This window comes from Sarcophilus harrisii, chromosome 3 (assembly GCF_902635505.1).
Source record: "Sarcophilus harrisii chromosome 3, mSarHar1.11, whole genome shotgun sequence".
In the NCBI taxonomy this organism is placed as follows: Eukaryota; Metazoa; Chordata; class Mammalia; order Dasyuromorphia; family Dasyuridae; genus Sarcophilus; species Sarcophilus harrisii.
In genome coordinates, this window is record NC_045428.1 from 274,424,377 (window position 1) to 274,450,442 (window position 26,066).

Consider the following 26,066-nt stretch of genomic DNA (forward strand, 5'->3'; position numbering starts at 1 on the left):
AATAAAGACTAAACAAGTACAAGTCAGAATAGAAAAACCAGGAGAATAGTATCACAGATATCAAGGAGAGCGTGATCAAGAGTTATCAAAAGTTAAAAAGAATCAGTTAAAAAAGATGACAAGAAAAGCTTATCAGTTTTACCATTTAGAACTTTGATAATCTTGGAGAGAACAGTTTTATTTTAACTGCTGAGTTCAAAAGCCAGATTAGGTAAGAGATTGATAGAGTGGGAGGTGAGTATAATCTGAGCAGTGAATATAAATAGATATTAGAGATGGCTATAGTTAATGAAAGATTTGCTCTTGATCACATAGAGTGAGGCCCAGGCAGAATCAAAGAATATAGGATAATAAATACAAAGATAATCTTTGAAGTTTTCTAGTCCAACCTTTCTTCATTTTCTAGAGGAGAAAACTGAGGCCAAAATCCATATCAGCAATAGGATTTGAACCCAAGTCTTCTTACCTAAGAGCTATTTTCTTTATTGTATCATAATGCCTCCTGTGACCTTTCTCTCCTAATTCCAAGTCTTATCTTTTTTCTACTATACCATCTTTTCAGTGATGATCCTGAGTTATCAGATATAAGTTAAATTATATTAACCCTTTAACATAAAGGGGGAGGGGAAATAACACCACCATTTGATGTATGTATGAAAGAGACAGATTCGGGAAGATCTGGATGAATAAATGATTGATCAGGTCTTTTAACTCTCACTGATTCATGGAGAAGTCTTAACATCTCAGGGCTCGTAGGCAACTTTCTTTGTAAATTAGTAAGTTGAAGAAAAGTTACTGACAATATTGGTTGAAGGAATTGCTTCATCTAGAATTCTCTATTAGTGAAATCACATTTCTGGGAAAGAAAAAATATTTAAAAAAAAAAAAAAAAAGGCAAGAAGATGATCTATGAATTTTAACCAGACTTCCCTCTTTATCCAAACTAATCCTAAATATCAGAAGGATCAGGCACGTCAATTAAAGCAACCATTTTATTAGTTTTACTTTAACAGTCAATGTTGCCAAACTCTAGGCTTCTTTATTTTGTCATCCCCTAAGATAAGAGGGGGCTAGTAATAGCAGGGATGTTGAGGTGGGGTGGTCCCAAAGTTGAAAAGATAAATTACAAGAAAATTTGATGAAACAGCATTTTGTTACTGGCATTTAGGCAGGTGTTTTTTTTCTCATTACCTCCATTTAAAGAAAGTATAATTGTCAAAAGGCTTTAGTGGCAAGAAAAGTTATTAGAAAATAGAATTGCATTAGTATGGAAGCTTAAATTATGTCTTAAATTTGTAACAATAGTTTACTGTGATTTGGACTTTGTTCAGTCATTTTTCATTCATGTCTGACTATTCATGTTCCTCATTTGGAGTTTTCATGGCAAAAACACTAGAGGTTTTGTTATTTCCTTTTCCAACTCATTTAACAGATGAGGAAGCTGAGGCAAATGGAGTTGAATAACTTGCCCATGGTCACTCAGCTAAATAATGTTGATGGCCAAATTTGAACCCAGAAAGATGAGTGAGTCTTCCCAATTTTCAGCTCAGTGCTCTGTCCACCAACTAGCTATTTCTTGTTTTGGGCTGCCTATACAGATTATCTTTATTTATCTAAAATTCTCTGTTTTTCATTAGCTTTTGTTTAAAATCTATATGCTGTAATATTTTCTTTTAATTGTCATTATTTTTGTATCTCATTTTAGACAAACAGTTAAAGATTTAGTAGTTTCCATTAGGTTCTAATGTTGGAAATAAATTAAAAATCTCATGACAAAAGCTGTTTAAAAACAAAAAAGAAAAAATTAAGTTTGTCTTTATCTCCTAGATTTGGGTAGTCTTTATGCCAAAGGAAAGCAGTTTGATTATTTTGCAATTACTACTCCCTCTATTATTTGGTAGTCTTTGGTCATGTGTAACAGTAGTGTATTTATATTACAAATCCATGAGATAATAAGAAGGGGGCATTTTATTTTATTTGCATTAGACCTTAGGTAGCAAATCAACATTATCAATTCATTTGTGAAGTACTTATCAAGCAGTTAAGCACCTCTTGTGATTCTAGACACAGGTTTTAGAGATGCAAAGATTACATAATCTTTAAAAGAAACACATTCCTTTTTGTTATTTTCAGAGCCCTATTTTTGTATGTTTATATTTAATCTTATAAGTGCAGTCAGTTGTATAGTAAGATAAAACTACTTATCTTTTTCCAGCAAATTATTTTCCATCTTCTGATCTTACTCTACATGAACGTTTCTCAAAAATGCAAGATACACAAGTTCCTGATATAAATGAAATTAAAATGAATTCAGATCCAGAAATTCACAGGTAAATAACTTAATATTACAATTCCCATTTAACTCATGGGAATAAATGCAAAAAAAAAAAAAAAAAAAAAAATCCAGCTGCTGAGCATCTTCCTCTTGTTTTGTTGTTCACTCTGGGTCTCATACTTTGTTTACTACACAAGTTTATGTGTTTCTTGTCTTTTATCAAGAGAATTCATTGTGACATTTTCTCATTGGCCAGATCAAAGTAGCCCACTTGAAGTTAGGTGGGGAGAGCTAGTGTAGCGTTACGGCCACTGGATGCCTCAAAAGTTATATCTTAATCCCATTGTTCCTGTGGCAAGCCCCTTGGTATTTGATACTTCATTTTGGCTCTGGCCTTATCTCTTCTCATCCTTTTATTAGAAGAGGGGGTCCCAAAGGCTAAAGAAGTAGGCAGACTATGTTCTTAATTATTAGCTAATTTGAAAGGATACATACTATGTACATCAATTATCTCAGAGCCTTGTTCCAAAGTAGATTATAATCTATTCAGGTGGAATGGTGTTTTGTTTTTGAAAGTATTAGCATAGTATCAAAGAATTTTGTAGTCAATTCAGAAGACTTGCCTTCATAATTTATTTTTCTTTATTTGTCTGCTGACATCATTAGTAAAAAATTGAGAATTTAGTTGAAGTCATACTGCTTTAAATAGTCAGAAATAGCAACTTCACTGAGGGCAGGCAAGAATGTGTGTCTTATTTTCACTTGTCAGAGCAAGTATTCAGTGTGGCCAAGTTACTTTAAAGTTGATACACCTTAAAAGCCATGAGTACAACTTAGTCACTAATGATTAGTAATTGAGAGCATTATTGCCTCATTGTCCTAATTTCCTGGAATTCCTGCCATTAATGCTGTGCCATGAAAACAGTCACAGGTCACTTCAATTACCTAATTTCCTTTGATGGGATTTGAAAGAGACCAATTTTATTCTGAATTTGGTGATACACTTATAAAAATGTTTCATTGTTTGATTTGCAGTTATTAATTATTGTCATATCTTTGTTTCAGAAGAATTGACATGTCTTTAGCAGAGCTGAAGAATGAACGAACTGTGAAGTGTGAACCAGGACAGGTAGGTGATATAATTCTTACTTAGGAAAAAATAATAGTACTTTATTCTAAATATAATCCTGCATTGAGATTTTGCAGAGTCTTTTACTCACTTGATCTAATTATTTTAACTATAGGGATTATGTATGTAATGAATTTTTGGTTAAAAACTCAAAATGGAGCAAGGATACATGTATTCAATCTCTCAAATACACCCAAGTCTCACGTTGTAGATCTATGACATAAAATAGCATGGGCAGTCTCAGAAGCAGATGTGCCCAGAACTGCAGGTTGGTTCTGTGTGATTTGAGGTGGTTAGGTTGGCTGGGAAGACAAAGAAGTTTTAACCAGCCAGTTCAAAATGCATAAATCTAAGAATAAAGAGATAGCCTCTTTCCTCCTTCATCCCCATTTCTCTGTATGTACTCAACCAGTTTTAAATAGTCCAGATGAAGATAACATGAAATGTATAGCATTCCTTTGTTGTTAGGGATTGAATTTATACCTTCATTCATTCTAGCTATTTCTATCAATGTCCATACACCCATCCCTTTTATCCTTGGGAGGGGATGGGAAGAAAGGTAGTCTCTTAATCAGTTTGCATCCTACAGCTATTACTTTTTTTGTTCTAAATTCTTGTTGTTTTAGACATGAAAATCAAAATTATCCTTTTGACTTCTAAACCATTTATATTTCTCAGTTTGAAGCTATCCTAAGTAATATCGTTTTCAATAAAATGCAGTCTTGTCAAAATTCACATTAGAAATAGGCTTACATGATTTCCTGTGCCTTAAAAAGCCAATGTTTTGATCACTTAAAGGAAAACAGAACAGAACAAAAGAATTTGAAACCAAAGCATCTGTTTTTATTTAAATACTCACTTTTTTCTTGGCCTATTTTAAAATTTATATAAATTCATATATTCATCATTACTTCATTACTACAAGTACTAGCAATAGCAATTATGCATGCCATTTTAACTTGGATGTAGAGTTAAGCTGATTATGAAAATTCTTTTATGTTAAGTTTAAAGTATACTTCAAAGTAGCCCAGGCATATGGATTGTAATAAGATAGTAGACAAAAAAGAATATCATCATGTAAGTATTCTCTAGGAACATGGAATATTGCAGATGATGTGTAAAATTTGAACCATTGGGGGTTTTTTTTGTCTTTTTGTTTTAGGGTTGCCACATACCACCTATTTATTTATTTATTCTTTTCAGTACTATCTTATTTTTCCAAATGTAAAGATAGTTTTCAACATCCATTTTTGTAAAACTTTGTGTTCTAAATATTTCTCCCTCCTTCCCTTCCCTCCCTTTTCCCCAAGACACCACGCAATCTAATTTAGGTTAAATGTGTGCAATCCTTTTAAACACATTTTTATATTTGTCATATTGTGTGAGAAAAGTCAGACCAAAGGGAATGGAAAAAACAAACAAAAAGGTGAAAATACTATATTTCAATCCATGTTCAATCTCCATAGTTCTCTCTCTCTGGATGCAATTGATATTGTCTACCCCAGGTCTATTGGAATTGCTTTGAATCACTGCATTGTTGAAGAGAGCCAAGTCTACCACAGTTGGTCATCACATTATGTATAATATTCTCTTGGTTCTGCTCACTTCATTCAACATTCATTTATATGAGTTTTTCCAGGCTTTTCTGAAATCATCTGGCTCATTATTTCTTATGGAACAGTAATATTCCATTACATTCTTATATTGTAACTTAATTCAGTCATTCTGGATGCTTGCAATATTTTCTCTTTTACCTGGGAGTTCCAGAATTTGGCTTCAATATTCCTGAGAGTTTTTATTTTGGGATCTCTTTCAAGACATGATCAGTGGATTCTTTCAATTTCTATTTTACCCTCTGATGCTAGAATATCAGGACAGTTTTCCTTGGTAATTTCTTGAAAGATGATGTCCAGGCTCTTTTTTTTGATCATGACTTTCAGATTGAACAATAATTTTTATTTATTTATTATTATTATTTTTTATTGAGGCTTTTTATTTTCAAAACATATGCAAGGATAATTTTTCACCAGTGACCCTTGCAAAACCTTGTGTTCAAATTTTCTCCCCCTTCCCCCACACCCTTCCCTAGATTGCAAGTAGTCCAGTATATGGTAAACATGGTAGAAATATGTTAAATCCAATATATGCATACATATTTATATATTATGCTACACACGAAAAATCACATCCGACCAGTAAAGAGAGAGTGAGAGAGAGAGAGAAGAAAAATAAAATGAAAGCAAAACAACAAAAAGAGTGAAAATGCTATGTTGTGAACCCCACTCAGTTCCCATAGTTCTCTCTCTGGGTTTAGATGGCTCTCTTCACCACTGAACAATTGGAACTGGCCTGAATCATCTCTTTGTTGAAGAGACTCACGTCCATCAGAATTGATCATCGTATAATCTTCTTGTTGCCATGTATATGATCTCCTGGTTCTACTCATTTCACTTGGCATCAGTTCATGTAAATCTTCCCAGGCCTCTCTGAAATCATTCTGTTGGTCATTTCTTACTGAAAAATAATATTCCATAATATTCATATACCATAACTTATTCAGCCATTCCCCAATTGATGGGCATGGCATCCACTCAGTTTCCAGTTTCTTGCCACTACAAAAAGGGCTGCCACAAACTTTCTTACACATGTGGATCCCTTTTCCTCCTTTAAGATCTCCTTGGGGTATAAGCCCAGTAAAAACACTGCTGGATCAAAAGGTATGCGCAGTTTGGTAACTTTTTGAGCTTAGTTCCAAATCGCTCTTCAGAATGGTTGGATCCATTTACAACTCCACCAACAATGCATCAGTGTCCCAGTTTTCCCACATCCCCTCCAACATTTGTCATTATCTTTTCCTGTCATTTTAGCCAGTCTGACAGGTGTGTAATGGTATCTCAAGAGTTGTCTTAATTTGCATTTCTCTGATCAATAGTGATTTAAAACACCTTTTCATATAACTAGAAATAGTTTCTTCATCTGAAAATTGTCTTTTCGTATCCTTTGACCATTTTTCAGTTGGAGAATGGCTTTAATTCTTATACATTTGAGTCAATTTTCTATATATTTTAGGAATGAGGCTTTTATCAGAACCTTTGAATGTAAAACTGTTTTCCCAGTTTATTGCTTCCCTTCTAATCTTGTCTGCATTTGTTTTGTTTGTATAAAAACTTTTTAGCTCAATATAATCAAAATTATTTAGTTTTCATTAATGACTTCCAGTTCTTCTTTAGCCACAAATTTCTTTCTTCTCCACAGATCTGAGAGGTAAACTATCCTATGTTCTTCTAATTTGGTTATAATTTTATTATGTCTAAATGATGAACTCATTTCAACTTTATCTTGGTATATGGTATTAGGTGTATAGGTCAGTGCCTAGTTTTTGCTGTACTAATTCCTAATTTTCCCAGCAGTTTTTGTCAAATAGTGAATTCTTATGCAAAAAGCTGGGGTCTTTGAGTTTGTCAAAGATTAGATTGCTATAGTTATTGACTATTTTGTTCTGTGAACATAACCTATTCCACTGATCAACTATATTTGTTAGCCAGTATCAAATGGTTTTGATAATTGCTTTATAATATAGTTTTAAGGTCAATAACTTTATGCATGGGTAATTTTTCAGCACTGACGATTGCAAAACCTTTTGTTCCAATTTTTCCCCTGCTTCCCCCTATTCCCTCCCCCAGATGGCAGGTAGACCAATACATGTTAAATATGTTAAGTATATGTTAAATACAATATATGTATACATAAGACCAATAACTTTTAAATTAGCTCCTGGATTTATTTCCCAGGTCAATTGTTTTTCCATTGAGATAGTTCACATTTCTTTCTATTTTTGTTTTGTTTTGCTTTATTGTAACTTGATTTCTCATAAAGTCGTTAGCTTTCATTTGTTCAATTTTATTTTATTTTATTAATTTTTTGCTGAGGCAGTTGGGGTTAAGTGCCTTGCCCAGGGTCACACAGCTAGGAAGTGTTAAGTGTCTCAGATCACATTTGAACTCGGGTCCTTCTGAATTCAGGGCTGGTACTCTATCCACTGTGCCCACCTAGCTGCCCCACTCAATTTTATTTTTTAAGGAATTATCTTCCTCAGTGAGCTTTTGTATCTCCTTTCCGTTAAGAAGATCTATTTTGCTTTTTAAGTCATCCTTCTCATTAGCTTTTTGTATTTCTTTTGCTCTTCTCTCCATTCTTTCCCTATTTTTCCCTCTGTTTCTCTTAATTGATTTTCTTTTTTATTAATTAAAGCTTTTTAATTTTCAAAAGATATACATGGATAATTTTTCAACATTAATCCTTGCAAAACGTATTCCAATTTCCCCTCCTTTCCCACCCACCTCTCCTATGTAGTAAGTAATCCAATATATATTAAACATGGTAAAAATGTATGTTAAATCCAGTATATGCATACATATTTGTACAATTATCTTGCTGTATAAGAAAAATCAAATTAGATGGCTCTCTTCATCAGATCATCATTGGAACTGGTCTGAATCAATTCATTGTTGAAAAGAGTCACTTCCATCAGAATTGATCTTCATATAGTCTTGTTGCTCTGTACAATGATCTCCTGGTTCTGCTCATTTCACTTAGCATCAGTTCATGTCTTACTTGATTTTCAAAGTCCTTTTTGAGCCCTTTCATGGTCTGAGCTCAATTCTTATTTTTCTTAGAGTCTTTAAATGTAGAACCTTTGACTTTCATATCATCTTTTGAGTGTGTGTTGATCCTCCTTGACACCATAATAACTTTCAACAGTCAGAAACTTTTTTTGATTTATGCTCATTTTTTCTAGCTTTTTACTCAGCTTTTAATTCTTTCTTAAAGTAGGGCTTTGTTTCCAGGGTAGAGAGTGTACTGTCCCAAGCTTCAGGGGTTTTAGCAGAGATCCTTCTAGGGAATCTGACCATAAGCACTCTTGCCTACCCTGCAACTGTTAGGTGTATCCCTGCACCACCAGAGCTATAAGATCTAGTGTGCTGGTACTGACTGGGGCTGCACTGGGACTGCACCCCAGACTCCCACTCTATTGCCACAGATCCTCTCTATTGACCTTCTGAGTCATCCCTGGTGTTCCTGGGCTGACAGGCCCAGAAGCTGCTGATCCAGAAGTCCCACCTTGCTGATCCTGGGGTCTGGACCAGAGCTGGAACTGGGATGAGTTTGCGTTTTGGGTTCTCACTCTTGTTCCACAGACCTTTTCTGCAGACCTTTCAGGTCCTCTTTGCTATCTCTGGGCTAAGAGATCTGGAAGTCATGGAAGTACTGCCACTGATTCAGAGGTCAGGCCAGGTTGGGGCTGGAACTGGATCCATTGTTGCAGCTGGATCTAGGGTTGTGCTGGTCTTTCCTGCCCCAGGACTCCCACCCTGATGTCACAGACCTTTTCTGCTGAACTTTTAAGTTGCCTTCACCAGGAAAATGTTCTACTCCATATTTTTTGAGTGTTCTGATGCTCTAAAAATTGTTTGGAGTTATTATTTAAAGGAATTTGGAGCTGTTTGGGGGAGAGGTCGGGCAAGTTGCTGCCTTTATGCCACCATCTTGGCTCCACCCACACAAAGATCATTTATAATTGTAGACTGTTGATGATAAAACATACTATCCATTCCACAGAGTTGATATATTAGGGGGCAGAATGAAACAACTATATATGAATATGTAATTTTTATAACATTGAGAGAATTTGGTTTAGCTTCATATTTGTTGTAAAGAATTTTTCCCCCTGAGAAGTATGTATGTGGATGCTACAAATATAAAAGATGAAGTCATTGTGGTATTAATTTCACTTAAAGATTTGATCTTGTCACAAGATCTCTCATGAAATGAAAGTGATGTGTACATATTGTAATTTAAAAAAAACAAACATACAGAACTTAAATTAAACCTGGAGAGAAGATTTTTGCTATATATTTTTCTTCTTGTAAACTTAGGGATGTGGGGGGAGATTTTAGACTTCTGAGAACAATGAAGTGTAGATAGCTTAGTTACTGCCATATTTCTGAAAAGAATCTCTAAACGGAACAATTTGAATTCATGAAATTATTAAGATTAGTGTTTAATCTTTTAGATGATCATTTAGTTTTATTGGGTAAATTGTTTTAAAATAAGCTTTTTCAAAGGACTTTTGATGTTAAATGTGGCTTCCTTTCCAAAAGAAATAGTAATAGACTGGAATTTATTCATAATTCATAATCTTCATTTCTCAGGCCATGTTTAGAGTAATAGAAGATCCCAATGATCTCCGACATGACATTGAGAGAAGGAGAAAAGAACGATTACAGAATGAAGATGAACGGATTTTTCACATAGGCAGGGCTATAAGAAGGTAATTAGTTCTCTTTTTAGATGAAAAAAATAGGTTGTACTTTCTAGTCCAGTTGAAATTTGTTCAGAATGAGGATTTTTGTAATGTTGATTTTATTGTTTGGGAAATAGGAATTTTTAATGTTTTACAGTTGTTTTGTAATATGTTTGTAAAATTCTATAATTTTTCAAATCTTGAGTTCAAGTCTTAACCTTCTCTAGGAACCTTCTACTGTTCTCCCCAGCTGAAAATGATCTCTCCTTAGATCATTCATATTATTTGGTATACTGGTGTGCTTGTCTATTTATTTACTAGATTGTAAACATTTTAAAGAAAAACTGTCTTTTATTCATCTTTATATTTTATCATTGTTTAGCAATGTGACTTCCTATAATCAACAAAATTTTAATTATAATAGCAAATGTTTTTCTTGTATTTTAAAGATTTCAAAAAGCTGTACATACTTTTCCTGTTATGACCATCATAATAATCATGTTATGTGGGTATTACAGATACTATTCTGCCTAGATCTGAAGAAAATGATTTCAGAAAAGTTAAAATAACTTGACTGTGATTGTAGAGCTAATAAGTGTCAGAAACAGTATTCATCTCCTCTTTCCTAATTCCAGTTTGGGAGTTCATTATACCATATTACCCTTTATGTCCATAACTCTTCCTACCTCTCTTGCTTTATTGAATGAAGTAATGATTTTGAGAAAATGGTTGAATTTAAAACCTAGTTCCAATTTGCTATTAAGAAATGCAAATTCAAACAGTTCTAGCATTTTGCTTCTTGTCCAGCAAATGGCCAACCATATCAAAGGACACAGTGTTGGAGAGTTTGTGGCAAGATAGAAACAGTAGGATTCTATTGGTCAGCTCTGGATTGGTCTGGCTTTTTTAGAAAACAGTCTAAAATTTTGCAAAAAAAAAAAATGTGACTAATGTCATAAAGTTTGGACAGGAACCTTAATATTTTAATATTTTGGGAAGAGGGACCTGTTGTTTTGGGGCCTTCTCACCCTGGAACATCTCCTGACTCTCAACTCCCTTTCTTCCATTGGTAAGTTTCTCTCATTCTGTGTAGGGGCCCATGTCAGCTGTGTTTTATTCTTTTCCTGGTTTTGCTGCTGCCTGCCTAAACTTTCCTGTGCCCTCATTCCCCCTGTCCTATGGCTTTTTTTTTAGTTCCTTTTTCTGTGATTCTTTCCCTCCATTAGAATGTAAGTTCTTGAAAGCAAGTCTTATTATTGCTTGTATTGTATCCTAATTGCTATAACAGCTTGTTGTATGCTTGCTTTGGAGGTTATATCCAAACCTTGTGATCCTGAAATCCTTTATTAGGCATGTACTCCATGAAAATCAAGAACTGAAAGATTCTATATATACCAAATATGTATAGCATTACTTTGCATGGTAGCTGAAGAGTGGAAATAAAGGAGGGCTCAGCAAATTGGTGGTGTATTTGTATAATGGAATGTCATCACCTCCTAAAAGTTCATAAATATGAGAAATTCAGAAACAGCATGGAAAGACTGGTATGAATTCAAAGTGAGATAGGTAGAACTAACAAAACACTATGTACAATGACTATAACAATAAAAGGAAAGTTAATTACATGTAATTATCTAATGACTCAGTTTGACTTTGGAGAAGACAAGAAACGTCTCCCTTCTGAACTTGTTGGAAATAAAATGAGATAATATTGCCTATTTTGTCAGATAAGAAGTTGATGTGTTGATTACTTTTGCTAAATTGTTTTTCCTTTGTTACAAATGAAGGCTCACTCAGTAAAGATGACTAGTCATACGTGACTAAAAAAAAACCCTATATTTTGAAAATACAGGTTCATTGTTCAAGCAGGGTAAAGTGTTTGATCTTATTGTTCAACTTCTTTTCTATTAGCAGGAATCAGTAACAATGAATTTAATATAGGATTTTCCCTTTAGTTGATCATAGAGAATCTTATTTGTGTTTTGTGTAAAATTCACATTTTTAATCCTTCATAAATTAAAAGCAATTATCTCTGCTTTCCAGAATGGTGAGGCTGCTTCACAATTTAGAATTACTAGGAAATTAATGAATTTTTCTGTACCTTTTGACTTGAGATCCCTTTCTTAGTCATATTTACCAAGGAAGTTAGAAAATTACATGCACACCCATATTTAGAGTAGTACTTAAGAGTAGATAGCACAAGTAGTATCTGAAAACAAAGTAGATGCCCATTGATGGGGAAATTGCTAGACAAATTATGGTACAAGGGTGCAGTGGAATACTGCTACACCATAAGAAAAAAATAAGTACTAAGAAGTTGTAAAGTGAATTTTATTGTTTTTACAAAGTTATTTTAGTAATTGTAAAGTTTACCTTAAGTTGTAAGATACCTTGTTGTAAAGACACCTTAAGGTACTCTTAACAATCTGGATAATTAGATCCAGCTAGGTATTGCAGCAGTTAGAGTACTGGACCTAGAGTCAGGGAAATGTGAGTTCTAATTCGAACCTAGTCATTTGCTAGTTGTGTGATCCTGGGCAAGTTGTTTAGCCTTTGTCAAGTTTCCTCAGCTGTAAAATAGGAATCATACTAGCTCTTACTTAACAAAAATTATTATCAGGATCAAATAAGATGATAAAAAACAAAACTTGTTTGGTATTTGGAACCCTAATAAACTTTGTAAATTTTGTAAAGTGAATGTTATTGTTAAGTTGAAATTAATAGAAGTCATAACTTAAATTTTAAATGTTATGCAGATACGAAGTTGTAGTTTTTAAAATATGTATTTTTAAAATAGAGATTATATGTTTCTGTTGCTAACCTTACAATTGGATTACGTGGATTTGTATAAGATGAAAATTTGGGATATGGAACTTAATCTGATTGAGATTTGCAATCTTAATAGTGAATTATGAAATGTGGGGGAGTTTTACTAATTGTTTATAGTTCATGAATTTTAAAATTGTCAGTTTAAGACTGAAAGTTGATTATTTTGTGATTTATTTTGGTATAAAAATGAAAATAGAATAGTTTAAATCATGATTTAGTAGAGGTTTGTTTAAGGTAATATATTAACCCTGTAGGGGTTGGACTCATCATTTTAATAATTTTTACTATATGGTTTATGTTTCCTGTAAATATGGCTATTAGCCATTTCCTACTTGATCAGTGAAAGAACAATCAAATTGAAAGTTTGCATACAAACCCAATTTGACACCACATTACCAATTATAGTAATACATTTATCCAAAGGTCATTTTTCTTGCAACTTCAGCTGTATAGAACCATGAAGAAACAAAAGGTAAGTAAAAGGACTTTCAGCACCTATAAAAAGATAGGAAAATCTACACTCCAAAGCTCGTGTTTTCCTCAGAATCTTTCATGCTGTCATGCTGAGCTCATTCACTCTGATTTGACAAAAAATCATAAGAAACTGGAGTGGGTAAATGGGGGCCTGCTTTTGTGGTTGGAAGTTTATTGACTTTATGAAGCAATCTTTGACAGCCTGATAACTGAGGAAAAAACTAAAAATCACAGCCATCTTAAGTCATTTAATTTAGTTGTCAGTAGCCCTCAGCAGCCTCTGAGAGTACTTTGTCATTATTTTAGCAAAGCACATTAGTTGATATCAAATTTTTGCTAAGCATATTAAGAAGTTAGGAAATTTTTAGGGATATTTTCAAAATAGCTAACATTTAGAACTTGGTATTTAAAATAGTAAATTTTAATTTCTGAAATGTTCACTTTATTTAGTATGGTTTTATTGATCACACGAAGTACCTGTTATGTTAGAGAAGCAAGGTGTTAACTTTATTAAGTTGTGGGTATCTTTAACATAGCCTACTTTTGATTTGGAATGAGAAATTATTTTGAAATAAGTTAAACATTTTTTTTTCTCATTTGCCCAGGAATGATCAGAACTTCAATTTTTCAAAATTGCAGAATGTCCATACAGGTGGATTCCAGAAACCTATAAGATTTTTTAAACCATACTTCAGGAAATTTGTTAGAAAATCATACAAGGTAAGAAAACAAAAAAGTAACATCTTTATTGTTAATTTCTTTTCCTACCTCACACAATAAGTCTTAGTTGGGCTGGCAGACATTGAGAATTGTGCCTGTTTTTACTTCTTGGACAGCCAAATAAATGTTAGAAATTTTTCATAATTGGATCATAGTGGTTGGTGATTTAAAAAAATATAAATTTAAAAAATTCTGTCCCTTTTTATAAAAAGTGAAAATTCAGCAAAACTAACCAACATAACACTATTTCATGCTCATAGCTGTCTGCCTTTTCTTAACCTTTGCTTATCCTTTCAGTGAAGAGTAGGGAACTGCCTTTTCACTACTAATTTAGGGCCCAACTTGGTCCTATTATTTTGCATCATTCAGTTAATTTTGTTGTTGTTTCCATTTATATTTGTATATCTTGTGTTTCTGGTACATTTTGTTTCACCTCTAATTTAAGTTGTCCCATGCTTCTGTATTCATCACATTTCTTATGATTTCTTTATAATTTATAAAATCACAATTCTTATAATCAACATTTCTTATAACAGAAATAACTTTCATTCCATTACATTTAAGTACTACTTTTCCAGCCATTCTTCAATCTGTGGGCCTCTGCCTTGTTTGCATAATCTTTGATATTACTATAAAGATGTACTATCATAAATAATTTATATAGAATCTTACTTTTTATTAATGAACTGCTTAGAGTATATGGCTAGTAATGAAATCTCTGGGTCAAAGAGTATGAACATATTAGTCACTTTATGGTTGCAAATTACTTTATAGAATGGTGTGGCTACTTTTTATAGCGACAATAAACAGGAAACTAAGTGGTTATCAATTAGTTGGAGAATGAATGAATAAGTTATGGTATATGAATGTTATGGAATATTATTGTTCTATAAGAAACGACCAGCAAGATGATTTCAGAGAGATCTGGAGAGACTTACATAAGTTGATGTAAAATGAAGTGAGTAGAACCAGAACATTGTACACAGCAATAGCAAGACTATATGATGATAAGTTCTGAAGGAAGTGACTCTTTGCACCAGTGAGATGATTCGGGCCAGTTCCAATGGTCTTGTGAGGAAGAGAGCCATTTACACCCAGAGAGAGAGAGGACTGTGGAACTGAGTGTGGGTCACAACATAGCATTTTCAACTTTTTTTTATTGTTTGCTTTCCTTTTGTTTTCTTTCTTATTTTTTCCTTTTTAATCTAATTTTTCTTGTGTAGCATAATAATCGTGGAAATACATATAGAAGAATTGCATATGTTTAATATATGTATTGGATTGCTTGCTGTCTAGGAGAGAGAAGTTTTGGGGAAGGGAGGGGAAAATTTGGAAGACTGGGTTTTGCATAGGTGAATGTTGAACATTGTCTATGCATATATCTTGAAAATAAACAGCTTTAATTTAAGGAAAAAAAAAAAAAAAGATGGTTTGGCTAATTTACAGCCCTACCAACAATGGTACTTTTTTCTTTTTAATTATTATTTTTTAAAATTCCATTTGTTTTCAGTTTTTAATTCTCTTCTTCCCCTTTACGTCTCCTTCCTTTTGGGAATGCAAGAAAAACAAAACACATTACAAATATGTACAGTCATATAAAATAAATCAACATATTAGCTATGTCCCTATATGCTCCTCCCCTTCCCCCCCCCAAAAAAAAAGGAAGGAAGAAAGAAAAACATTAGTTTTGATGTGTGCTTTTTTAAACTTTTCTTTCTAGAGGCAAATTTCACCATGGATCCTTTGGAATTATGATTGGTCCTTGTGTTGATCATAATTCCTAAGATTTCCAAAGTTATTGTTGATGTTCACTTATGTTCCTGTATGTGTGTGTGTGTGTGTGTTCCTTTCCAGTTTACCCAACATTTTTGTAAAATTCCCTTTGTAATTTGGAAATCAGACTTCTACTTGATGCAAAGATTGTTACCTTTTCACTCTGTAGATTTTGTTTGTTAAAAAGCTTTCCAATTTTATGTCATCGAGTAACTATTTTTATCTCTTTATGATCCTCTTAATCCCTTGATTAGGCAAAAATTATTTTATACATAGTTGTGAAAGGAACTTCTGCTCCTAATTTATGTTGTGACTTTTAATATTGAGTAGGTCATGAATGTATTTGGAGCTTTTGTTCCTTTGCTTCTGGGGTCTTGTGTTGGTAATTTGTATTACTGATAAATTTTTCTGTTTTTTAAACCAGTACTAAGTAATTTTAGTGATAATTGCTCATTAATATATTTTGAGAATTGATACTTTCCTAGTTTTTTTCATCCTTTTCCCTTGGTAATCTTGAGATTTGCTCCTCTAAATAACTTTTGTTATTTTTTTTCTAGTTCTATAATGAAACTTGGGTAATTTGAATCATAAATAAGTGAGGAAATTTAGATCATTGCCATTTCTTTTGTAATGGGTCATCGCAACCATTAACATTTAATATCTCTGCAGTTTTTTAGACTTGTATTTATTTCTGCAAGAATATCTCCTAGTTGTTATGAAATTTTTTGTACATGGACTCCTACACTTGAGACAGAACTCTGAACTTGAAACAAAGGATTCTTATAAGGTACTAAGTCAGTGGAATTGATGGAGAGAATAGTTATCTAATTTAGCATGGTTCAGTATGATTGATCTGATCCTACAAGGAGATGTTATGGGCCAGAACTTGAAACAAGGCACTAAGTGGAATTGAGGAGACAGTGGTTAAATCTAGTTTAGGATTGATTTAATCCTACAACAAATAATGGTTTCCTAGTGATATAATGATTGGTGTATTCTCAGTGTGGAGCACATAAGGGAGAAGCTCTCAGGGCCAGGAAAGGACAAGTGCACTAGAAGCTCTCGGAGGCTGAGACAGATTCATTCATTGTCCACCTTTGTGATGGCTGGAGGCTAAAGCACAAACCTTTGGATTCAGAGATATTCAGAGGGCAGAGAAGAAGGCAGGAGTTTGAGCTCTTGGAACCAAGGATGAGAGATAGGCCTCTAAGAAAACTAGCCAGGCCCCAAGTGAAAGAGATAGGATTTTGAAGGAGACAATAAAGGATTTGGACTTTAACCCCTGACTGCTCTCGTGGCGATTACTAAACTGAAACAAAGGCTGCTCCCAGAGACTTCTATATATTTTATATGTACTATATAGTTGATTTGAATGTACTGTAGTTATTTTGAATGAAATCTGGCTAAGTTTTATTACTAATGTAATGATTTGTGTTATGATTTGTTTATTTGATAAACTTATTTTGCTAACATTTATCATTTCAATTAATTTTATGTAAATCTCTAAAATAGACCATCATCTACCAAAATAAAAAAGATGATTTTGTTTTTTCTTTGGGGGCTTATTTCCTCAACATTTTTTTCTATAATATTCATTTTTCTAGAAATAGTTAAAATAGGAGTGGTGATAATGGACATCCTTATTTTATCCTGGATGATAACTGGGAAAACCTAAAATATTTTTCCATTTAACATAATCCTTTTTTTCACATTAAGAAAGATTTAATTTTCTTTATGCTTTTAATTTGTGTGTGTGTATATATATTTTCTTAGGTGTTAGATTTTTCAGAAATATGTGACTTTTTTTCATTGTTAATAAAAATAATATGAACTTTTACATTTATAGTTTTCTTTATTGAATCAAGAGTACATTTGTTATAAATCCCATTTGATAGCTGCATATAATCTTTTTAACATATTACCATAGCATTTTTCCTAATATTGGATTCAGTATTTTTGCATTGATATTCTTTTGGGTTTGTACTTTGTCTGTTGCATGAAAAGAAGTTGGCAGAATCCCAAATTTTCCAGTTTCTGTAAACACTTATGTAATCATAGGATTAATTATTATTTGAATATGTTAATGAAGTTCACTTATACTTTTGGTCAGGTTATTTCTCTTCCTTTGTGAGTTTATTTATGCCTTGGTCAACTTCTTTTATTGGTTTATTTAAACTCTGTTAATTTAATAATTTGGGTATTCTATGTTTTGCATGTTCTGTGTTTATTTTATTTAAATTACCATCACTTTTATTATACTTATTGTTAGTCAAAGCTATGTGTAACAATTTTCTTTATTGTAATTCTACATTTAATTTTTTTATATTGGTTATTTTTCTTTATGAGAATAGTTAATAGATTACTTGATTAGGGTTTTTTAATGTACTTCAGTAATTCAATAATTTATTTTTTATTCCCCTTTTTGTATTTAGTTGGTTTTATTTGTTGTTTGTTTGTTTGTTTGTTTTATTACACACTTAATTCATTGATTTGTTCTTTCCTTGATGGTGACAGAAATTAGGGATATAAATTTTCTCCTAAAAAACATATTGATGGCTACCTCTCAAAAGTTTTGGTATGTTGTCTCATTATTTGAATTTTCTTTTAAAAATTAATATATTATTTTTATGGTTTATTTCTGACTCTTCTCCCCATTAGGTAGTCTAATGCATTGATAGCCATGATGGGGACATGGGATGTGGCTATATGTGTGTGTGCACATATATAAATGGAGGCATACCCATTTTACTTTTGTTTCTAAGATCAATAAAAAACATTAGATGTTTTGTGGTCAAAATGAACTTAAAAAAACCCAGCAAAGTACCTATGCTTTTTTTTTTTTTTCCTATTCAGAATGCATATCATACCTCAAAAACAAAAGACATCATTAATGACCGACCATTTGGCATTAGAGACAATCTCCCAAATCCAGGAACCTTTAGAAGACCTTTTAAGGTATTGCTTATATGTTTATATTAGCTTAGTTTTGGCTATAAAATGACTCTGTAGGCATAGTTTTGTGGATTTGTTTCATTTCTAATGTTAATGCTGCATAACAGATGGTTTGTGTGGTATGTCCTGTTAACTGGAAATTTATCTTTCAGAACCTTTGCACATGTATTATTTAGTAAATTTTTTTAAAGATGACATTGAAATACTGATAAAAAATATCAAATACAAGATAATTTTCTGTATAATGTTTAAGATATTTTATTAGAATTATTTGAAAATTATCATTTTGTACTTGGGTAATAGCTTACCTTTAACCAAATTTTTATTGCCATTAAAATTCTACTTACATGAATCAGAGATTACTCTGGGTTCTCATAGGCAAACCTATAGCAGAGCACTAGCATTATATGATTTTACCAACCTATTTATATTCCAAGAATTAAGCTGACTAAGGATAGAGAAAAGTCAGCACCTAAAGATTGAGTACTAGCTAATGAATTTTTTCATCTCTAGGAATTTATGCTCACCATTTCCAAATAATAATAAAAGATATTATAATCTGCCTTATTAGAAGGTGTATCTACTGTATATTGATAAATTCATAGTTCCTGGGAATTTTACATTTTTGATTAACCAGAACATTGTTTCCCAATTTTCTTTTTGTTTCCTTGCTTTTTATCATTTTTGGTATTGTATGTATCTTTTGCAATCCAGACTTTTTCATAGTTGAAATGAATGGATTGTTGGAACACTGGAATGGACTAGACAAAAATGGAAAGAGACTGTAGGAAAGATTAGATCTGGCTATCTGGGTGATAAGAGTGATTTTGATCTCTTGCATGAAATGATTATTTATTTCTCTTAGCTGCCAAGTACATTGTAATTCACAGTGATTTTTGCTGTTTATAGTTGTTCACAAGAATATATACTATATTTCTTAGTTACTCATTGGAATGTTTTTAGGCCTATATAAGGATCTTAAGTGATTTCTCATCCTCTGTGGACAGAGATTTTGAAAGATTTTTTTTCAAAATTTACAGACTAGAATGATTCTGGAAAGATGGTGCACTGGGTCAGAAAATTTTAGGCTGTCCAGATTTCCTACACACACACACAAAGAATGAACATTGCCTCTGAGGGAATGTAGAGCAGCAGAAATGAACAAAAGTTAGGGTAAAGCAGTTGTCCTCCTAACACAGCTTAAGGAGGTCCCTGGAAAGTCCTGACCTCCTGGGGCTGAGGTTGGCCCAAGTGACATGCAAATACCTCCAGGCCACATTGTGGATTTTACCAGCAACTCACTTAGGGCCAGCTGAGTTGGGAGAGCATTCCCAGTGTCTGGAATTTTCATCTCAAGTTCAGTGTTACCAGTCAGAAAACTGAGTAGACGACTGAAGGACCTTTCATTGTCCAAGGACAACAAGCACATTTGCACTGACCAGGCCATGCCTGCAGGGAGAAGAAGCTAGCACATGCCTGATGAGTGCAGGTCTAGGTACTCTACTGGCTGTAGGCCCTTGAAGAAGAACTGGCCCTGGTTTCATTCAGTTCTAGAGCAGAGAGGATAGATGTAGTTTGCAGCAACTGGAGGGACTGTAATGAGTGACCAAGAGTTGTGGGGGAAAGGGGCAACTGCTCATGGCTTAGGAGTGGAGAAAGAGAACCCATGATTGTGCCTCAAAATAGACCTCAGAAAATAAGAGTAAGAAGGACCTGTGACTTGGCATCATTCCCCTATCTTGCGACTAGAACTTGATCATACTGTAACGGTTGAAAACAAAATAAAACCAAAAAAAATGAGCAACAAAGGAGAAAGAACCCAACTATAGATAGCTACTGGGGACAGGGAATATCAGAGTTTTTATTTAGAGGAAGATAGTGGAGCTAAAAAAAAAAAAAAGAGCTACACTTTTTTCACTAAGAAATATCAGATGATCCCCAAAACAAAAAGAATTCTTGGAATGAGTTATAAAAGACTTTATCAAATAAGACAGATTAAGAAAAAATAAGAATAATCCAAGAAAATTATGAAAAGAAAGTTTTTCTACCAGGCAAGCTAGGTGGCACAGTGGATAGAGTGCTGGTCCTGGAGTCAGGGGGACCTGAGTTCAAAGGTAACTTCAAACACTTAACACTTCCTAGCTGTGTGATCCTGGGCAAGTCCCTGAACCCTAATCATCTTGCAAAAACAAGAAAAGAAAATTATCCAACCTGAAATAGAGAATCAAAAACTTTAGAAAATAATTTGATGAAAACTGGAATTGGGCAAAGAAAAATTAGTGACCTTTTAAAACATCAAGAAATAATAAAAACAAAATCAAAATTAAATATAGAATATGAAACATTTCATCAGGAGAAATAATGTAAGAACAGTTAGACTACTTGAAAATATGATTTAAAAAAAAGAATCTTGAAAAAATACAAGAGAATATTATGGAAAATTGCCCTGAAGTTCTAAAACAAGAAGGCAAAGCAGAAATAGGAAAAAAAAAAAAATTCACGAATCACTGCTTGAAAGAAATCCCAGGAAAAAACTTACAGTTTCAAATCTCGAAGGTTAAGGACAAAATATTGCAAGCAAGCCCCAAGAAAAAAACACAATTTAAATGTCATGGAGATATAGTAAGGATTATATAAGATATCTACGCAATCTTATTCAGTGTCACTCTAATTAAATGACTAAAAAATTATCTTACCAAGTTAGATCATTTGGAAGAAGAAAAAAAGGTCAGGAACTTCAAAGAAATCAGAGAAAAGAAACCAAAAGGAGAAGATACAAAGGAGAAAGATTTAGCAGTATCAAACCTTAAACTATATTATAAGGTGAGAACATCTTTGTGTTTAATTATGCCTTTCTTTATTGGGAAAGAGGGAGAGAGACAAAGTTAAAAAGTAGACAACAGAAAACAAAAGAAAGCCTTCAGGGAAGATAAAATCTGAACAGCTTAGAAAACAATATGTAGTATTTATTATATAGTTTTTCTTGAAATGGAAATTTATTGTTTTATATGGAATCCTCTCTTATGTTCTGCTTTGTACATGGCATTGTTTTTGTTTTCTTTCTCATTTTGTGTTGAAGTTTAAAATGAATAAAAATTTTGCCAAAAAAAAATTAAACTATTACTATTTTCCTGTCTAAAATTTCACAATACTGTATTCTGTACTCTGTTAATCAGCCCTAACAAAATCAGGAAAGAATTTAATTTGGTTTAAGTAATTTTTTAAAAACTCAAATCCTTCAGATTATTAGGTACTCATTTATATTTCTAAGATGATGATATCTGATGTTTATATTGGCATAAATGTCAGTTCTCATAGGAAATTTGGAAATAGCTTAGAAATTTATAAATTTGGCATTTTGAAGTCACTAGTATAGAAATTGGTAAATCTCTAATTAAATGCTTATATATTAGGCTATATTCCTTCATTCAGCAAAAGCAGTTTTATATGTTATATAGTTTAAAGAACCCTGAATTGAGATCAGAAATTATTTTAATGATTCAGACCAGTTCCACTGATGTTGGTGATGAAGAGAACCATTTGCACTAAAAGGAGAGGACTGTGGAAACTGATTTTGGGTCACAGAATAGCATTTTCATCCTTTTTGTTGTTGTTTGCTTGCATTTTATTTTCTTTCTCATTTTTTTCTGGTCTGATTTGATTTTTCTTGTGCAGCAAAATAATTGTACGGATATGTATGCATATATTAGATTTAACATATATTTCTGCCATGTTTAACATATTTTGGACTACTTGCCATCTAGGAGAAGGGGTGGGGAAATTGGAACACAAGGGTTTTGCGAGGGTTAATGTCTCAGAATTATCCATACATATGTTTTGAAAAATAAAAAGCTTTAATAAAAAAAAAAGGTATATCTATATATATAGGTAAATCAATTAACTTCTCTAAGCTTCATTCTTCCCATTTGTAAAATGAAGGAGAAGCCTTTATGTCCCTTTTATTTCTAAATATGCAATTCTATAAGCCAAGGCATTCCCTTTTTAGTAGAAAATTTTAAACCACTTACCTCAAAAGGGTTTTATGTGGCAAGTAGTTTGGTAAATCTTTAAGCATTTTATAAAAATGTCAGCCATTTTAATGTGTGATCCAAATCCACTAGCCTTTTCCCTCAAAGTTCTTGCAGTTTTCAGAACACCATTCTTTCTTGGTTCTTTTGCCTGTGTGACTGCTCCTCATTCTTCTTTGCTGAATTTTTCATCCGTGTTATATTCACTAACCTTGGGTGGTCCACAAAGTTCTGTCCTGGTCCTTTTTTTTTTTCTCCCTCTATATTGTTTCATTTGGTGATCTTATCAGCTCCTATTGATTTCAGTTATCTTGGCTTTGCTGATTATTCTCAGGTCTACTTAATTAAACCTTAACTAACCTATCTGCTGATTTCCAGTTTTGAATCTCTTGGAATCTGTTGGACTTCTGGAACTAGAAGTTATGTAGACATTTTAAACTATACATGTTCAAAACTGAACTCATTATCTCTATTGCCTGAAACTCATTGTCAAGGGTTGCCAAGGTCTGTTGATTTACCTTTGTAAAATAGGCCCCTTTCTCTCCTCTGCCACTTTCGTGCTGCTGGTATAAAATCTCATCACTTCACACTTGGACTATTACAATAGCCTGTTGGTTATTCTGCTTAGTACAAGTCTCCCCACTCCAGTCCATCCTCCGCTCAGCTGTCAAAGTGATTTTGCTAAAGCACAAGTCCAACCATGCTGCCTCCCAATTAATAAAATTAATTGCCTATCATTTCAAAAATCCTCTGTTTACCATTCAAAATTCTTTATAACCAGCCACCCAATCCTTATTTTTCTTATACTTTATATACTCTACTACATGCTGCTTTTTGATTGAGTGATGTTGCCCTCTTTGCTATTCCCCGGAAAATACACTTTATCTTCTGAGCGGGAATTTTTGCATAGAGAACCTCTTGTTCTCTTTATTATCGTCATCTCCTGGCTTCTTTAAAAGCTTAGCTAAAATCCTGCCTTCTTAGGAGACCTGTACCAAGCTCTTTTAATTCTCGTACCTTTTTTTAATAACTTGTTTATATGTAGTTCTTTTCATACTGTCTCTTCCCCCACCCCCATTAGATTGTGAGCTCTCAAGTGTAGCAACTGTCTTTTGCCCCCCTTTTTGGGGGAGTCTCCCTAACACTGGCACATAGTAGGTATTTAATAAATGATTATTGATTAGCTTGAGTTCATAATTATCCCAAACATGACTGTAATTTTCTTGGGATCTTGAAAATTCAGTAGATGGTGAGACTCAGATTCAATGGGATTGACATGCTAGCAAAATCAGGTATGTTGAATATTTTTGCTGCTGCCATCTGATATTTTTTTTAAGTAGAGTACTCTTCTCCCTAGATCGGAGAATTGAAGAATATTTCTTATCAGTGATCCCTCTTGGTAGTTTGGGGCAGGCATGCTGACCATAGCAATGTTTGCTTTTGCTGGCCTTTGGCTTTTTGTTCCTTTCAAGTTATGCAAAACTATTGCTCCTCACCTTCTCCTCCTATGAGTATGCTATGCGTAGCCTTTGCTTTAGCTTTTTTTCCTGGCTGGCAATCTGTTTGAGAGTTTGTCCATATGGATACACAACCTAATTTTATTATGGAAATCAACAGGTACAAAGTTAGTTTACAGAAATTCACCTTTCAGCAGACTTTGGAATTCACAGATTTTACAAAATAAGTGTAATATTTGTATTTTCTTCCTTTAAAAATAATCCAATTATTTGTTTTAAAATACATACAAAGGAGTCTAGAAAGGCATTCTATCTTTTTGTTTTATTTGTTTATTAGTCCTTCATTTCTGTAACAAGTCTAAAGGCAATAACAGGTAATTCATGTTACAAGAAGAAAGATAATAGAAGTAGTGGGTGATGTTTGATAGGCAGTATTAGAGGGGGGAAAACTACTACTTTTTCCATTACTTTGGAATTATTTGTGCTATCGAAGTACAAACTTTAAATGTTTAGATGTTAAATATTTTGGAAGGCATTTGAGAATGAAGTCCTAGTCCTGGTTGTTTTATATTTATTTGCTATGTTATCCTGAATCAAGTGTCTTAATCTTTCAGTCTCATTTCCCTTTTTGGAAAACTAGGAATGATACTTAGGTTTACCTCATATTAATATTGTGAGGCAGAAATGTTGAGATTATGGTCCATAATATTCCTAAATGTGTCCTGAAACTGGAATATAGTAACTATATGATTTTAACATGTTGATGTGTTAATAATAAAAAGAAATATGTGACCATGTGTGGTTTTCTCAACCAATATGTGGTCTGCAGAAGTACTCATATACTGCTTAGTGGTCCTCATTTTTATTTGAGTTTGACACCACTCTTTTAAGAATTACTTATATTCTTACTTAAGTTTATCTGAATACACAGTTAACTTCTCCATGTCCTCTCATTCTCTGTAATTCATATTATTATTTTCTCTTAAGTGAAACTGAATAAGCATCTGATATTATGTGAAAAACATTGTATTAAGTGATGGGAATATAAAAATGAAACATTCCCTGCCCTCAAATGGCGCTTATAATTTTATTAAATCCTCCATTGAGAAGCCATTCTTCTACATCTTGTAGAAGATAATGCTTGAGTTGAATCTTGAGGAGGGTTATTCTGTGAGATGTATGTGAGGAAGGAATATATTCCATGACATATATTGGATTAGCAGTATGATTATAGCTCCTGAGAGTTTGTATATGCTGCTTTTCCTAACATGTTTTTTCAAATAAGTGTTTTGTTTTAATTTTTTATATATCAACAATTAAGTTTTTTTGGAGGAAAGTCACTGTATATTATTAAATATTAATATAGAAAAATATCTGAGGTTTTTTGAAATCATTTTTTAAAGCTCAAAAAGTAAATGTTTATTTTTGAGCTTAATCAGATATAGATATATTAATAGGGATATAAAATAAAGGATTTTTTTGAGATACCAGGTATGTAATCTAATGAACTACTTACAAATTCATATTTGAAATTTGGACATCTTTCTAGTGAAGTGTAATAGCTTATTTTCACAGGCAAGTTATTTTTAATGAACATTAATGAATTCAACATTACTTTATTACCTTTATTATGTCATTCTTTGAATATCTGAAGTACCTAACACTCAAGAGTTATTCTGTAATAGATTTTTCTATAATCACCACTGTTGTAACAATATGACTGTTTCAAAGTAATATCTGAAAATATTGAAGATGAAATGGAGGAATTATTGAACAAGATAAAATTAATGTGTTATATTTTAAAATACTACAAACATTTAAAAGTGACTATTTTATTATTGTATCAATAAAGTATAATTAGAGATTTAACAGTTTAAAACCAATTTTCTCTTTTTTTCATTACAGAACAATTTGATAGATGGCAGATTCCAGCCCCATTATAAATCAGGCCTAGTATTGAAGGGTTTGTATGTTCAAGCTAAGTACCAGCGCTTACGTTTTACTGGTTCAAGGGGATTTACCACTAATAAATTCAGAGAATTTCTAAAGAAAGAAAAGGTTAGTTTAATTAAAGTCATATTTAAAATTTTTAATTTATATTAGAATTTGTCTTACAGATTTCACT

The 26,066-nt window shown here is 32.7% G+C and overlaps 1 protein-coding gene across 8 annotated transcripts in view; it reads left to right on the top strand.

Moving 5' to 3' along the window:
• Positions 1–26,066, top strand: part of BCLAF3 (BCLAF1 and THRAP3 family member 3) — a 91,190-nt gene that overhangs the window by 53,993 nt on the left and 11,131 nt on the right. For 6 of the 8 annotated variants that reach the window (XM_031959523.1, XM_031959522.1, XM_031959521.1 and 3 more), the window contains 6 exons: positions 2,216–2,330; positions 3,341–3,404; positions 9,617–9,735; positions 13,617–13,731; positions 18,358–18,459; positions 25,847–25,999. In XM_031959523.1, coding sequence (XP_031815383.1) covers positions 2,216–2,330; positions 3,341–3,404; positions 9,617–9,735; positions 13,617–13,731; positions 18,358–18,459; positions 25,847–25,999 — 668 coding nt within the window. The remainder of the gene's footprint in view (positions 1–2,215; positions 2,331–3,340; positions 3,405–9,616; positions 9,736–13,616; positions 13,732–18,357; positions 18,460–25,846; positions 26,000–26,066) is intronic. The other 2 variants (XM_031959524.1, XM_031959526.1) reach the window with 2 other exon arrangements.